This window comes from Sceloporus occidentalis, unplaced genomic scaffold (assembly GCF_023333645.1).
Source record: "Sceloporus occidentalis isolate IW3139 unplaced genomic scaffold, rSceOcc1.0.p SCAF_1, whole genome shotgun sequence".
NCBI classification, from domain to species: Eukaryota; Metazoa; Chordata; class Lepidosauria; order Squamata; family Phrynosomatidae; genus Sceloporus; species Sceloporus occidentalis.
The window spans coordinates 97,230,290-97,247,839 of record NW_028316981.1 but is presented as its reverse complement, the minus strand read 5'-3'; the positions used below and the strand labels follow the sequence as shown (position 1 = coordinate 97,247,839).

The following is a 17,550-nucleotide window of genomic DNA, read 5'->3' as shown; positions in this document are numbered from 1 at the left end:
TGTGGTCAGGTTGTGAAAACCAGAAAGGTTTTTTTAAAACAGTGATATATTATCTGGATGTAAAATAATACTTGTTTAAAAAGCTGGGACCTGGAACTGAATTCTGACAAATTAAATGAATATAACACAAGACATTTTGGTTATTCTTGATTTCTCTCATTGTGTAATATTTCTCTTTCAACATACTGTTCTTCCTCTGGTAGAATGATTAAGCTAGGATTTTCTGTCAAACAAGGCACTTGGGTTAAAATGTGTCAAATGTCGTAGGGATGTGCAGTGAGAGAGCCTAAACCAGTGAGATTTGCAATGCAAAACATTTATATTCTCAGACCTATGCAGTTGCTGTCCTGAGATCATGCCTCACAGCTAGTCCTGCTATGAAACATGAATGTTAGTTTTTTGTAACTAAAAGGCATGAATCTTAGTTTCTGTAATTAAAAGCCACTTTGTGGCTTTTAGGTTAATAAATCAGACATTGAGAAGTTGGTCTCCATCATGTTCCTATAGAACAAGATGACATTTAAATTACATATAATTTTGATTTACAGTAATAGTTAGGTCCATTATAATTTGTGGTCCACAAACATTTATGCCACAATAAATCTGCTAGTTCTTAAACTGTTGTAAGACCCTTGATTGATTGTTACTGTGACAAAAATTCACAGTGGAGAACGGCTTTAGTGACAGTCTTGAAGTGAGCTGCTGCAGTTCACGTAAACTCATGCCCATGTGTTGAAGAAGTAGGTTCAAGTCTAAGAAAGTTCATGCTACCAGCTTCTTTCTTTCAATTATAAGGACAATATCATACTACACTGTTATGGCGCTATTATTCCACTTCTTAATGGCTATGGCTGCCTCCTGTAGAATTCTGGGGTTTGTCGTTTGAGCCATGGCTCAATGCTAAGGAATTCTGGGAACTGTAGTTTTGTTAAACAGCTCTAGTGCCACAACAAATCTCAGGATTCCATAGCACTGAGCCATGGCAGTATAAGTGGTGTCAAGATGGATTATTATTTGCATCCTACCAAATAAAACTAGTCAAAAGTCTTCCAGGTGCCACTGCACTCTTTGCTATCTATTTATTAAGCTCTTTCTTATTTATTAAGCTTATCACTGGGGGCGAAAATGAGACCCAATGACACCACTGCTCCCTAAACATTTGCCTTTGGGCAGAAATGGTCTGTGGCATTCATCTGCGTCCCTTTAAAACACTTGCGAGGAGTTTATCACAAAGGAGATCGGGAGTTTATCCCATGAATATAATGGAAAAATTGTGTGATTACGTGCAAGGATTTCACATGATGTCGCACAAAACTCACCATTAAAGTGCTCACAAAGAAGCATTAATGTACATCTTTTTACTTTCAGGATTTCAGCAATAATACATTTCTGCTATCACTTTATTTGCACAATTGCGTGTGATACATGGCTCAGGTCCAGACTATTTGGCAGACCATTTCTCCTGGTATGAACCGGCCCGGACTCTGAGATCCTCTGGAGAAGCCCTCTCTCCATCCCAACTCCATCAGAAACACGGTTGGTGGGGACGTGAGAGAGGGCCTTCTCGGTGGCTGCCCCTAGACTCTGGAACTCCCTCCCAGGAAGATCAGAATGGCCCCCTCCTTCATGGCCTTCCGCCGGCAGGTGAAGACCTACCTACCTGTTCACAAAGGCACTTAAGGGATTGCTATAAGGACAGGCTGGGATGTTGGACCATTTTAAAAATGTGATACAGTTTTTCCTCTACATATAGTTTTATCTTTTTAAAATATGTTTTATTCTTTTAATAACTATCTGTATTAATAACATAATAATTTAATTCCTTTCTAATGTACATTTTATTTTAATTTTTAAATTGTATTGTTTTTAATGCTGTGAAGCCGCTCTGAGTCCCAGTCCTGGGAAAAGAGCGGGATACAAATAAATATAATAAATAATCATTCGCTCAATTACTCGCCATTTCCACTTCATTTGCGGGATGCTTTAAACACGCTTTAATCTCTCTTTAATGTCAAAATCAGCCCCAGTGTGAGTGGGGCAAAGCTCAGCGGAAGGAGAAAGGAGAGGCCTCAGCTTTCTTTCTTTTTTTAATGAATCTAAAATTTTAATTCTTTTTTAATTTTAGAAAATGAATTTTTAAAGTTCTTTTAAGTTTTTACTTTAAAACATCACAATTAACCACATGAAACTACGTGTAAATACATTTAGGCTGTAGGGCGACCAGACGTCATAACTGTGGAGGACAAGTCGCGAAAAATGTAGGGCATGGCCACGCAACAAGCCACGCTTCTTAGTCCTGCCCAAAATGGGAGAAATTTTGAAACCCAGGACACTGAAAAAAAAGTAGGGCACGGGGTCTGGCCACTCTGTGGCTGTGTCCCTTCAAGGCGTTTCCAGCCTAAGGAGACCTTATGATGGGGTTTTCTTGGCCAGAGTTTGCTCCAAGGAAGTTAACCATTGCCATGCTCTGCTCAAGGAGGCTGAGAGAGTGTGACTTGACCAAGGTCAGAGCTGGGACTCGAACCCTGGTCTTCCAGAGCCCCAGCCCAACACTCAGACCACTAGGCCACACTGTTCCCTGCCCTGCCCTGCCCTGCCCTGCCCCTTCTTCACAGCAAAATGTAGGGCCCTGAAGGAGGGGCCCAGAAGTCAAAGCTGAACAGCACAGCCCTCCCTCCCCAGATAAACCCATGCTTCCTGGCCATGGCTAAAACGGAGGACGTTTGAGGGGGTTCCTCCTGGGCAGAAGGAGGAGGAGGAGGAGGCTGAAAGGGAGGCCATGCCTGGCCCTTCCTAACAATACTACTGTGCTCTTTATTGAGGGAACTTTGGACTTCATTTCCCAGAAGCCTCAGCCACGTTGGCCCATGGCCTGGGATTCTGGGAGCTGGAGTCCAAAAGTCCCTCAATGAAGAGCACAGTTTGGGGACCACTGGTGGACAGTACTGTTAGGAAGGGCCAGCCATGGCCTCCCTTTCAGCCTCCTCCTCCTCCTCCTTCTGCCCAGGAGGAACCCCCTCAAACGTCCTCCGTTTTAGCCATGGCCAGGAAGCATGGGTTTTTGAGGGGTGTGTTGCTGTTGCGCGGCGGTCCCTTTAAGGCGAAACCCCGCCCCTTCGGACTTTGGGGCCTCCGCCGCCACAGCCTCCTCTGCCGGAAGTGCCACGTGTACGGAGAGCGCCTGCGCGGCCTCCACTTCCGGCCTCCACTTCCGGCGTGAGGAGGGTTCCTCCCCTTTTCTCCTCCTCCTGGGCTGGGCGCTGGGGCCCGGCGAGCCGTCGCACGGAGCAGGGCGAGAGCAGTCGCAGCCATGGCCCAGCCGGGGAGACCCGCCGCCGCCGCCTTCGCCAGCAGCAGCAGCCACAACGGGGCCGGCAGGAAGGAGCAGCAGCCACAGCCGCCGCCGCCCTACAGCAACGGTGAGTCCCTCCCTCCTGCCCGCCTGCCTGCCTCTCCCCTGGCGAGGGAAGGAGGTCCCTGCTCTTGGGCGGTCTTCAGGGGTTTGGGGGCTTCGTGGCGCCCTGGAACTCGGCAGAGCCAGCGTGGCCTGGTGGCTTGAGGCTTGGACTCCAGGACTCTAGGGACCTGGCTTCGAATCCTAGCTAGGTCCCTTTGTAGCTCCAAAGCACACTGCAGACACTGTCCACTTTGAGGCCGCTTTAAGTGCCCTGGCTGACTGCCGGGGAATCTTGGGGATTGTAGTTTTGTTGTGGCACCAGAGTATGTTAAATGCCTCACATAAACTACCCTTCCCAGGATTCCCCAGCACTGAGCCAGTGCACTTAAACCAGTCTCAGGCTGGATTATCTCTCATCCCCTTTCAGTTTAGGACTGCTTTAACTGCCATGGCTCAGTGCTAGGGAATCCTGGGAAGGGAAGTTTTTGTGAGACATTCAGCCTCACAACCACAGTTCATTGCCAACTACAGTTCCCAGGATTCCCCAGCACTGAGCCTGTGGCTTCAAACTGAAAGGTGAACGAGAGAGCAGAAGTCTGGAACAGAGAGGTTAAGACCACCACAGGATCAGCCAGGGTCCAGAACACATTGCTGAAATAGTATAGTTTGGGACTGCTTTAACTGCCCTGGCTCAGTGCTAGGGAATCCTGGGAATTGTAGTTTGTTGTGGCACCAGAGCTCTCTGACAGAGAAGGCTGCATGTCTGACAAAACTACAGTTCCCAGAATTCCCCAGCAGTTAAAGCGGTCTCAGACTGCATTTCTTTCTGCAGTAATGTGTTTTTGACCCAAATCTGTGGTTCCCTTTCCCAGTTGGGTGTGTGTTAGTTTGCCTTCTTCAGGGTTTTTCCCCATATAGCGAGACCCTCAGGCAGCGGACCTACTGTGAGGTTTCCTTGCATGGCGACTAGCTATGTCTTCACCGCAAAGGAGGACCAGGCACCAAAAATGGAGGACCTTAGAAAGGAAAACTGGAGGACATTGGCCAAATATAAAAAGCTGAAAACACTCATATAAGTGGAAATCCATGTTTCTTAGTCATGCCCCAAATGGAGGACGTTTTGGAATTCCTCCTGGACAGAAGAAGGCAGAGATGTAGGAGATGTTTGGCGAAAGGAGGACCTCTGGTCACCCTGGTTTTCTTGGCAAGTTTCTGTAGAGGGGGTTAGGCATGATCTTTCCCCTGAGGAGGCTGAGAGAGTGCGATTTGCCCAAGGTCACTCACAGGGTTTCATGGCTGAGTGGGGATTCAAACCCTGGCTCTCCAAAGTTGTAGTCTGATGCTCAAACCACTCCGCCACGCTGGCTGTAAACAGGAGGGCTGCACTCAGCGTTCACCAGTGTCAAATGACAGCCACATGCACATAGCCTACCATCACCATAACTAAAGCTGGAGAAACAGGAGAGGAAGGACAAGTGGGGTTTCCGACAGGCAATGGGGAGAAAGCCAGGGAAGGTTCCTGAGTGAATTTATATATGTATATGCCTTGGGGGGTGGGGAGGCAGGTGACAAGCCTACAGTACGTGGCATAGTGGTTTGGCCAGGGTTCGAATCCCTGCTCACCATGGAATGCCACTGGGTGACCTGGGGCAAGACACACCCTCTCAGCCCCAGAGGATGGCAGTGGTAAAGATTTGAACAAATCTTGCCAAGAAAACCCCGTATGGGTTGACATAAGTCAAAAATGGCTTGAAGGGACACAACAACAACAATAGTATGCCTAGAACTTAAGGGCAAAGGAAAAAGTGCAGAGTGACTGTTCCTTGGAGCTTATGGATCATGTGCCCTTTTGGGCTAGCATTCCAGCTGGGCAATAAAGGTTTGCATGATGTGGCTTTTTCAGAGAGTGCAGTGTGGTCTAATGGTTAGAGTGTTAGGCTGGGAAGTTTAGGCAAGCTCCCCCAACTGTCCAGAAATTGCACTCCCTGAGAGATGGGAAGCTATAATTCATTTCAGGGTTAAAGTCTGGCCTTAGACATGTATCCAAGGGTGTATCTACACTGTAAAAATTATGTGCTGTAGTTTGACAAAATTTTAACTGCCATGGCACATTCCTATAGAATCCTGGGATTTGTAATTTTGTGAGGAACAAGCATGCTTTGACAAAGAGCTAAAGACCTTGTGAAACTACATCTGAGGATTCCATAGGATGGAACTACAGCACTTAAAGTGCTCTCAAACTGCATTGTTTCTACAGTGTAGATGGACCCCAAGAAAATGCACAATGAAAAGGGATATTTTTGTCTTCTTGGTTCTTTTACTGAAGGGACTAGCTGAATGGGACAACACAGTGAGTATGTGAGTTTGGTTTCATAATGTGTGCTACCCAAACTGGTGGTCCTTGGACCAGTGCTGGTCCACAAATGGCTGGCTGGCTGGCTTCCTGCCTGCTGAGAGTTTCAAAGAAAGAAACACATATTGCCATTGGGTACAAACATGGTGCTGGTCCCTGGCACATAAGGATAAAGAAGTGTTGGCCTTCAACATCACATAGCCCTATATCATAAATGCAATAGCTACTCCCCACACATAGTAGTTTAAAGCATCTGCTTTTTATAGGGATAAGGCTCATGTGCATCTTGAAAGCAGGGGGGTTTAGTTCTGGCCGTTGTTTGCACAAAGATGCAGGCACCTAGAAATCAGTCTGCAGGAAGTGGCTGGCTTGCAAGGTAGAGCTCAAACTGAAAAATGGACATGAGTAAAGGGTTAGGCATCTTCTTCCCTCGCTGCTCCTTTTGTACTGCTTTCAATAACAAACATCCAAAAGGACACATAAGAGAATTCACAATCAACAACAAAATGAGCTTTAAAACTGAAAATTCACAATAAATCAATTTATTATATGGAACAAGGATAAGGTAAGGTAAAGATAGTTTGAGAATCATATGCATTCATTTGAGCTCATTAAGGGAAAGGCAAGGTATTTTTGTGTGCTTTCAAGTCATATCTGACTTATGGCAACCCTAAGATGCACCTATCCCAGGATTTTCATAGCAGAATTTATTCAGGTGGTCTGAGGATGAGAATGTGACTTGCCCAAGAGTTTACATGGCCAAGCAGGGAATCAGACCGTGGTCTCCCAGTGTCCAGCACTACATCATGATGGCTCTCATTTAGGCAGGGTATAAACACAATGAATATGAAGCAGTCATTCTTAAGAAAGCACTGACATTGCAGGGGAGGGGATCACATATAGAATAGATAAGGGTTTTTCTTGTTTTCATCAAAGAAAAGAAGCTAGTCAATGAAGCTAGTTGTAAAGAAACTAGTGGATTGTGACTAAAATCTGCTGGTGTGAGAGTCTGATACATAAGTATAGCATAGGCCCTATTTTATCTGGCTGATTGCTTAATTCTTCTTCAGAATGAAGTCAAAGCTGTCACCTGAGACTGGGTGGAGAACTGCATGAACTATGCCCCTTCACCCACGTGTACACCTACAAGTGTTTCTGGGTGATGCAAAGAAGCAAGCAATCTTTAATTCTGGCTCATTGTGCTATTGACTGACAGAAAGCTATTGCTGTATTCTATAGAGTGTATCCCAGTTTTAAGAATTTTAATGTCAAAAAGAGTGTTAAGGAAAAGAAATAAGTTTCTTTCCTGATTTTACCAATTGCCATTACAAGACCTATGAGATTGGGCGCAGGGATCTGTTCTTTACTAGCTGTGTCCTTATGATCACCTACAACTTTGTAAACCATGGCTTATGAAGCCATAACACAAATACACATGGCCTCTTTATCCCTTCCCCCTTCTACTACACACTGGCTCCAGTGAACAGATCCTGAGCGACAGTGGGACCTCTAGCTTAATGTCAGCTATCCTGTTTTTTTAACTGCCGTTAAGCAGTTAAATTAGATTAAATGGGAAAGTCTGTCTTAATGTGTGTGTATGTGCACCTTCAATCTTTTCCATTGTATGGTGAGTGTAATAGGATCATTGTGCTGAAACAACTGCGTGATGGCAGAAGGGCAGAGTCAAAGAGGAGCAAGAATCTGCATAAGGTCATCCCTGGTTTTTGAAGATATGGAAGGTTGTTTTAACATGACGTGTGTAGCAGCAGGATGCCGCAAATTATCTGTATTGGGTCAATTTGAAAATATATCAAGAAGCCCTCCTATTGAAACTAAGGAGGTCTGCATTTTGGCAGTGCCTCATTGGAAGACTGCCTTGGAATTTGTCTTGAGCACCTTTGCTCTGTAATGGAAGGCATGATATAAATGTAATACACAATAATAGTAGATCCTAACATGATGATCTTATTCTTCAAATCAGTACGTAGCACTTTTGAGCCTAACTGAAAGTGGCAGCATGAGCTTTCATAGACCAGTCTACTTCCTCAGATGCATTGGATAATAACACTCAAGAAATTTGTTTTAAGTAGTTTACTGAATAGTCTTTGAAATGCACGTTCTTTGTTATTTTTAAAAAGTTTTAAAATACTTGAATAGGAGAAGAAAATGTGGATAATAGCCCATTTTTACCTAATTGGAGCAATCATGCCAGCAAAAAGCTGGCTTTTTCACCACAGCAGAGGGTTTGTGGCATTCCTGCAGCATGCAGCGCATGTGGGTAGTCAGGTGGTGTGACGCCAGCTTGGGGGTGGCGTCAGAATATGTGGCATCTAAATGGTACACTCTGACACCGACCCCAAGCTGGAGCAAAGGAGCTATCTGTTTTGCCCCTTAATCACCTTTTGGTTTTAGTTTGTGTAAGTGGCACTATAATTGTCATTTGTAACATGGAGAGGATCTTGAAATCTTGCTGAGAAGTGTGCTTCTTAAACTTATTTAAATATTGTTAAAATAAGGTTTTATAAAATATAATTCAGCTTTTATTTGTCTCAAGAAAGTTTTAATAGTGTTTGAGTATATACCACTCTATACTGAATGTGGCTTGTGTATTACCAATTTCTTAAATGACTTTTATAGCATAAAGAGAGCCCTTATTCTGAAGAATTTACTCAGCATAGAATGTAGGGGCAGATAGTAGGCTGTCATTTGGAATAAGAAGGCAGTTTTGTTAAAAATGCACAGTTATGAATTAATGGATTACTTATACATGAATGTATGAAGATGGAATAAAAAAGACATTTTAGAGCAAGACTAAAGAGGAAAATTAAGACAGTGTCCTGTTGCATACACCATAGGGATTTATGGTTTTCTGTTCTGTAAATGACCCATGAGTTTGAACACACTGGCTTCTCCTTTCCTCTTTCATACCTATGGAAGAGGAGAGAAGGTTTCATGTTGCATTCTAAATCACAGTTTCAGATCCTGGCATCTTCAGTAACATGTATTTTTGGCATGCCAGCATGGTGTAAACAGCAAGCATAGTGTAGTAGTTTGAGTGTTGGACTACAACCCTCAACAGGGTTTGAATTCCCACTTGTATAAGGTCACCTAGTGGGTTTCCATAACCAAGTTGCACCCTCTCAGCCTCAGAGGCAAAGGAAACTCCACTCTGAACAAATCTTGCCAAGTTGGAACTGGCTTGAAGGCACGCAGCAACAACAATGCTTACACGGCTTTGATTTTGAAAGTCCTGTGATCACTTCTTTATAGAATGAAGAAAGCACTCAAGTTTTTATTTTTGTGTCAAACGAGACAACCTCAATACTTGTATAATAAATTGATGTAGTATGTGCTTCTAGTGGCATGAGTACAGCAGAGTATTGGTGTGGTGCTAAGATTTCAGAATTGAGCCTGAAAATAACCAGTTGCCTATAATTAATCTCCTTTTAGTAATCAAGGCATGATTATAGTATGATTGTGATACAATAATCATAACGTAATAATTTTGCATTTAGATTAATTTCTAGTTATAGAATGGATGCATTCTGGTTATTTAGGTGTGTTTTGTAACATAAGCCAGTGGCTTGAAGCATTCCATTTTGCTTTTTAAAACAACTGAAGACAACTCTTTTAGCTCCCTTTGAAGAATGAAGAGTCCATATCAACTTAACAGGTTGTAGCCAGAATGGTAACACAGTACTTTGGAACTACTATAACAAATGTTCAAAAGTAACATTCAAAGAACATGGCCACATAGCCTGAAAAGCCCACAAAAACTATGGATGCCAGCCATGAAAACCTTCGACTTGAATAGCATTCTAAGCATTGATATCCTAATATTGTGATGAAGTGGATAGTCTTGATTTGCCAAAGTTATGTGCTTAACCTTTTAGCAATAGCAATGTGTAAGTTACTTTGTGCAAGTCACTAAGCTGAGTACTAATTTTAGTGACCTATGGAAGGATGCAAGGCTGAGTGGACCTTGGAGTCCCTGGGATCGAACTCACAACCTTGTAGCTATGAATGGCTGCAGTATAGATATTTAACCACTGTGCCACCAGGGCTCCCTAACTTACTTATTTTAGTCAGTCTCTCTGCCGAATTATGTCCCCTTTGAATTTATATACCAAACTGCCATTCTGACGTTCCATCTTTACTTCATTTATCTTTTTCTAGTGATCTTTTTATTTATTCCCACGTAGGATTCCACTGGGCTTACCACTGGTAACATATTTCTCTCATTCTAGATCATAAGTAGGTGCTTGCAAATGGGAGGCAGTTTTTGTCCATGGATTGCTACTTTCAGTCAACTTGTGGCCGCAAATGATGGCTTAGGCTGAGGTAGGTGAGGTTTTGGAGAGTGGGAAAAGGTTAAAGGTCACATCTGCTGGCAGTTGCTGGTGATCTGGCACAGTTTGGGGGCAGAAAATCATGCCAGCTTTTTTAAAAAAATGTGGGAGTTGGATTCCTAGAAGAATTCACAGGCTGCAAAGGTAGGTTTGTGGATCTGTATGCAACCCAATAGCAGCTTCATTTATTAACTGCTTCATACCACTTTAAGCAGTCCCTTAGCGGTTTAAAACTGTAAGCTAATTGCCCCCATCAGGCTGAGTACTCATTTATTTATTTATTATTTTTATCCTGCCTTTCTCCCAAAATGGGACCCAAAGCAGCGAACATATATAAACATAACAGTTAAAATTGTACAATTAAAACCATAAAAATATAAAAATTACAAATATAAAATTTTAAAACATACAAAGTTAAAATTAAACGGTCCAAGTCCAACCCTCTTATCTCCCAATAAAACCAAGCCTGCCAGTACAGGAGTTATGCGCTCCCTGTAACTGGCTCGTTTTAGCGACCTCGGAAGGATGCAAGGCTGAGTCAACCCTGAGCCCTTGGCTGGTATTGAACTTGCAACCTTGTGGTTTGTGAGTGGCTGCAGTACAGGCATTTATCTACTGCACCACCAGAGCTCCTGGACAGGGACTGTACAGTGGACCCTTGTTATGCGCTGGGGTTTGGTTCCAGAATCCCCTGTGGATAACAAAATCCATGTATGCTCAAGACCCATTAAATATAATGGCAGAGCAAAATGTTGTCCCTTAAAAAAAATTGAAAATCAAGGTTTGATATTTGAAATTTATACTTTTTAAGAGTATTTTCAAACTGTGGATGCTTGAATCCGTGTATAAAAAATCAGTGTATAAGAAGGGCCGACTGTACTTCACTGCTGCTGAAGTTGCTCTCACTTATTTTGTCCTGTTTCCTGATTCAGCCTTTATGCTGGTTCCAACTAAGTTTTTCATCAGAGCTCTGTGCCACCATGTACATATGTCTGTTGTCATTCTTATAGAGCGCACATTTGAATGACAAAATAAGGCAGGAAATCAGGGGAACCATGACTTCCCAGTTACAAGTGATGTGTCCCACTATAGTGTAATGAATAAGTTAGTCTTCCTGCTGTTCCTAGGCTTTTGTGTCATCTGAACACATGCTTTATCCCTGTTCACCTGTAGCATGACAAAGAGCCTTTCCCACACTTGTTTACTCATCTTTTGCTCCCTCTGTTGCATCTTTCCATTGCACTCTTGTTATGGAACAGGAATCCCTATCCTTTTTAATATATGTTCATATGCAGTTTGGGTTATGAGATTGGAAATTATAAGATCGTGTTCACTAGTTATTTTCCCCACCTTCTTTTCCCTTTTAAAAAATGTTTTGCTTAAAGTCGCTTACAAGATAGGAAAAATACAAAAACAGCAATTAACACCTATTTATACCAAAGTGAAAGTAGTAGCAGAAACAAATAAACATAAATAACAACAAATAAATTAAGCAACAAATGATTTATCTACTGTTGCCTAATCTTGCATTGGCAAGTTCCACAGATTGCTTGTCCCACAATATGCAACAGAAGAGCTGGGACATTCTGCCAGCCAGGTTGTGCTTATGTTGTATTTGTCGTAGAAAAACATGTTGTCCAGATAGTTTAGTAGACTGACTACTCTATTGCAATTTGAAACATAAACTGAGTAGGTAAAACAGGCCTGTGTTCTTATTCCACTTCTTTTTCTTTTTCTTTTTTTCCCCATAATTAACATTGAGTTTAGCTCTGACCAGTTCTTCCTATTGTTCAGAAAAAAATACCTATGGCCTGGTACAGATGGGCCTGAAAGGGCGGGCTGGGGCCACCTTTTGTTGCTGCGCAGCAAAAAAGGAGCGCAAAAAGCGGCTTCTTTTTGCATCGCCGCAAGCCACCTCCGGTGGCGCAAACAGTCACTGCTGCACTGCAGCATTTGGACGCAGCACAGCAGCGACGTCATCGCTGCGCATGCTGTCTATACGGCGTTGTGCAGCGATGACGCCCTAGTCACGTGCTAGGGTTGTGGGGCGTGTGGGTGCTCCGCCCTGAGGCAACCCTAACATATGACAAGGGCATCATTCAGGGCCCATCTGTACTCGGCCTTAATTTCCTGAAGGGATAATATGTTTGCTATTTCTTGTAAGGACTAGCTCTAAGCAGTTCTAGGCATTTTTATAAAACAGAAGTTAATTAAGTATACTCCTTTGAACAATCATATATCTAAAGTTACATTGGATTATTTATTAATTATGCATAATTGATATTTTGGTATCCATACAGTTAAACAAATAAACATTTGTCTTTTTCAGAATTTGATTTTCATGTAATGGGAACTTGAAAAATGTAAAGACTAAAAGCTGATTCACTTCTAAAAATTCTTGTAGGGGTTAGTTATAGCAGTAAGCAGATTGTCCTGTTTTTAAAATTCTTCATCAGTTATGCTCAAAGCCTTATTGGGCCTAAATCTAAGTGCAAAAGTGTTTGCTGAAACTGAATTAACACAAAATATTTTTTTAGACTTATACTTTCCTCTTCCTGTTTCCTGAGGTATGCCAACTTTCTGCAAACCCAACACAGCTAAGACTCCACTCTTCCCCTTTAAAGATGTACAGTAGTTGTGTTAGCATCTTTTCAGACAACTAAATTACTACGTGCGCATATGCCTCCAAGTCACTTGTTGGCTTATGGTGGCCCCATGAATTTAATTTAAAAAATAGACAATTGGACTTGAAGGCACAAGTCCGCACACATTTGCAGCAGTAGACAAACTGAAGACATTGCTTATTACTAGTTGTTCCACAGCTACAAGTGTTAGGGATAAATATTCCACCAGCTGATAAAAAGACATGGCAATTGGTTAAACCTACAAAAAACAGGTGTTTGTTTTTTTTAAATGAAAACAAGTAGGTTACATATAGTGGTGTACTTTTTGCCTTGACATTGGCTAAAGCATGATTAAAGTGTAAGTCTTATATCTTTGCCACTTGAATCAGTATAATGATATTTGAAGTGGTTCTTCTTCAATAGGAATACAATAGTTCCTGCAGCTATTTATTCTGTTGCCTGTTAACTGCAGCTATCCTGTGTTATTTTATGCTTGCATTTGTTTGTAGCTTCAGTTAGGGCCTGTGGTGGAAACAAAGTTCAATGTGGTACTTTTCCTTGGATCTTGGCAACACAAAGCAGGGCTGGACAGGATGGAGGAGAAGTATTCTGATAGTGTTTGTTTTTCTCTTTAATGCTTCAGAGTTTTCTGGATGTGATCAGATTTATGGTATGTGGGGGAGTGGTGGAAGGATTGCTTAATACTTTCATAGCAGGCCAGCTTTCTCTTTTGGGAGAAATATCTTTGTGAGAAGGAGGCAGTTTTTGTTAGGGAATAGTTCTTGTTTGTTTGTTTAGCATTTTTATACCCTGCTCTTCAGCCATAAAGGCTCTCAGAGTGGTTTACAGATTACTAATTTGACAGTTCCCTGCCCTCAGGTTTACACTTGGTTTACAACTTTGTAATTACAAGTGCCATTGTAGGCACTTGTATGAGTCAGTCTTATCCATACAAACCTGTAAGCCAGTAACCACTATCCAAGCCACATTACTACTGACAAATATTTCCCCTTTCTGCTGTTGGTACAAGTTTCAAATGTCATATGCTGGTTGCCCTGGAGGTTAAATATGCCCAATTTTCTGCTTCATATATTTCCTGTGCTGTTAGTACTATCGTGTGTGCATTGAAGGTGCTTCTGCTCAATTTGTGGCTATTTCTGACCTAATTACCCTAAAGGCACCAGATCCTGTCTCATCTTGGAATCTAATCAGAGTCAGCCCTGGTTAATATTTGGATGGGAGACCAGGTGCTAAAGGCTATATTTCAGAGGAGGGAATTGGTAAAACCACCTGTGAATGTTCCTTGCCTTGAGAAAATTATGAAATTCATGGAGTAATGAAATTCATGGAGTCATCATAAATCGACAGGTAACATGAACACATGTACTTTCTCCATTCCTCTCCATCCCAAATGCTAAGACTCATTTCTTCAGAAAAGGCTTTTTAAGGTATTGTAGTGTAGACTGTAGAGGGCTAGAAATTCCTTTGTTCAACATCAGAAACAACACATTCTTAAACATCTTCATTTTTTATTACAGAATTCTTTCCAATAGTGAACAATATTATGGGGAGCTTTCAATAGTTTCATTGCTTGTTCCAGTGGTTTTACCCAGCTCAGTCCAGACAAATTTCTGTTTCTGAGATATGACTTCATGTTGCTCTATGGAAAGAATTACATTTTTCAGTATTTATTCACAGAAATTCTTTCACCTTTCAGGTCCTATACAAAGCCCATTGATGAATTCATCACACTTAGCAGATGGACAGGGATATAATTCTGCAGTCCCAAGCATATATACACAGCAAATGGCAACAAAGAATCCCCTGCAGACATCCTCTGGACTGTATAACTATGGAGCATCTCAGAATATCCCACCTTTTAGTAATTATCAGGGACCTGGCCAGACTCTTATTAGAACACCTATTGGACCTTCTTCTATGGCAGCAGCACAACCAGGACCTGTAGCCCAGATTCCTCCTGTTCTGCAGAACTCAGCTGCTGTGTCAACCTCTGCTGGTAGTTTTCATTCTGGAGTGAATCTCTCAGCACATTCACACTGGCAATATGGGCAAACTCCTTTAAACCAACCAACTGTGGTCTCTCAAGCAAACCATTTTGCTCACACAGCAGCAACCCAGCCATTGTTATCATCATCAGGAAATACAAATATACCAACAAGTTATGTTTCTTCATCTGGAGGCCCTCCAATTCAAAACAGCTATACGAAGCCAGGTAAGAAAAGTAACTCTTCTACTTTACTTTATTCTCCACCCCCTTTTTTTGTACCAGAGTTGTGAAGAATCCTAATAATAACTCTTCTCTTAACTTCAAGAGCTCAGCCCTCAGAATTGTCAAGTACATGCAGTAAGTTTTGAAAGTGTAATGGTAAAGGTCTTTGTGCATGTTATATATTCTGATCTTTTGGAATTTGTTACAGAACATGGGGAAAACATCAACTAAAGAAAAATTGAGAACAGTATTAAGTCAATGTCAAGTAAACTGTGGTTTAATAGGGTTTGATTTAAACAATTCAGTTAATTGTTTGTACTTGGCTTGTAGTGTAGCCTTCACCACCCTAGTGTTCTCTAAATGTCTCAGACTACTTCTTCGATAGTCCTCCAGCTGGAATTTATTTTAACCATAATCCATTTCTCACGTAACAAAAGTAGAGTGAAACTGAATTCTGTTTTAGTTCTCCTCCTGTCCATTTGAAAGAAGGGGAAAAGAGCATATAGGCCTCAGGATTTGCTCAGGCTTCAGGACATGTCATTGTTACAGGTGGCCATTGTCATCTTTTAGTAGAAGTACCTGTATCCTACTGCTCATCTGTGGAAATGACACTGACTTAATGGTTTAGTCAAGTGAATTTGTAGGTAAGTAGCATACAGCTAACTATGAAGTATGGAAGAGTAAAGTATTTCTCACACATTACTTAGGTAGATTGAATATACAAACAAAGTGATGGTTGTCTATATTTTGATGGAGAGATGGTTGTTACTCATAATTCTCATTTGTGTAAAAGAATATGATCCCTTTGGGAAAGTATTGCTAAAGTACAAAGATCTGGAACACAGTTCAGGCATCAAAATATACCCTGACAAATATTTCTCAGCTTCCCTCCCTTAATAAATAGGAGCCAGCATGGCATAGTGGTTTGAGCATTGGGCTCTGACTTTGAAGACCAGGGTTCAAATTCCCCACTTGGCCATGGAAACCCACTGGCTGACTTTGGGGAAGTCTTACATACACAAACTCAGAAACTCCCATATGTTTGCCTTAGGGTTGCCATAAGTCAGAAATGACTTGAAGGCACACAACAACAATAACTACTACTGTTACTCTCTTAGATAGGAACATAGTTTAGCTAGTCATTAACTATTACTAATTTATTAAAATGTCCTGGTGATGCACACTTGAGACAGTGCACACTTGAGGGAATGTAGTTTCAAGACTTACTTGTCTTACTATAGATAAGTGCAATATCTGTTGTTGCTATTGTTAGAAAATGTGGAGAGGGAGTAGAAATATTTTGTTCCTGCTACAGCATAATGTATTTGTGTCCAGTGATATTGGGGCTTGTCAAATGGATGGGGTTACCCCATGTATAGTGCTGTCTACAAAATGAGGTGGTTGTGTTTGTATGGAGCAAAACTAATTGTACCACACTTCACGACATAAGTAGCCTAATATATGCTTAATGCTAGGTGAAAGTACTGCAGAATGAATGAGTTACAGGTGAATTTGCCATCGGTCTGATCTAGCAACTGTATGGTCCATATATGATCCTATGTATCCCATACTATTATGTTTAATGAAGTCTTACATGAAATATTTCATATTTCTATACTTTCCTTAGCTCACCCTTTAAAATATAGCTTACCACTGTTCAGTATTTTGTTTGTTTGTTCCTTTCTTTATTTTTCAAATTAGGAGTAGCTACCCATCTTTATTATTTTCCCTATGATGTCAAAATCTAATATGTAGTACAATAATTTAAAAAATCAGAAACTTCTAGATCTCGAAGGATTCAACCTATGTTTCAGGGGGCATGCCTATCTATGGTGTGATAAAAACAAAATTAACAAAATCTTTGAATATCACTTTATCAGAAGATCGATTTTTGCAGTCTGGAAAAAAATCAAAATGACATTCTATCCAAAGATACCAGGATGGGTATGCCCCCCCCCCCAAGAGGCATTATTAGGCAGAACAAAAATAATCCACGGATGTTTAAGATATCGAAATGTACTAAAAAATAAACAACTATGGACAATACACAATAAGACCAATAAATGAAATTCAGGAGTTTGAATTTAAGAAACACTGGCTGATCTACAACCAACTATCAGAAAGATATAAGATAGACAAAGAAAAGCTAAATTTTGAAATTAATAAATCTGAATTAGACAAGATCCTAGAAGAGAATACCTCTAAATCTGCAGCAAAAATCTACAAAATATTGCTTGAAAGATCACCAGAACAGGAGATCATCAAAGGGACCATGATAAACTGGGCAAAGAATATAGGCAGAAGCACTGATTTAGAAAGCTGGGAACTCTCTAGAAAAATTCACTAGATGTGAGAGCATCAGAGAAAACTATGTAAAAATAGCCTACAGATGGCACCCGATGGCACAAAAATTAGCCAAAATATACAAAAAGAAAGAAAACCACTGTTGGAAATGCGATTCAGGTAGCAGCAACTGGTATCACATGTGTTGGTTATGTTCCAAGATTAAAAGTTATTGGGAAAATGTTCACAGGGAGATTAATACAATTTTTAATGTCAACTTTGAAATGCTTTCAGTAATCTATTTACTAAATGTG

At 41.3% G+C, this 17,550-nt stretch overlaps 1 protein-coding gene across 5 annotated transcripts in view; it reads left to right on the top strand.

Annotated features, from left to right (window-relative positions):
• The first annotated feature begins 3,214 nt into the window (after nt 1-3,214).
• The window catches only part of SEC24A (SEC24 homolog A, COPII component), a 51,147-nt gene continuing 36,811 nt past the window's right edge, over nt 3,215-17,550 (top strand). For 3 of the 5 annotated variants that reach the window (XM_089529978.1, XM_089529971.1, XM_089529962.1), the window contains exons 1-2: nt 3,215-3,419; nt 14,441-14,956. In XM_089529978.1, coding sequence (XP_089386104.1) covers nt 3,311-3,419; nt 14,441-14,956 — 625 coding nt within the window. In that variant the 5' untranslated portion in view covers nt 3,215-3,310. Of the gene's footprint in view, nt 3,420-5,558; nt 5,748-9,997; nt 10,092-14,440; nt 14,957-17,550 lie in introns of those variants that run through there. The other 2 variants (XM_089529995.1, XM_089529987.1) reach the window with 2 other exon arrangements.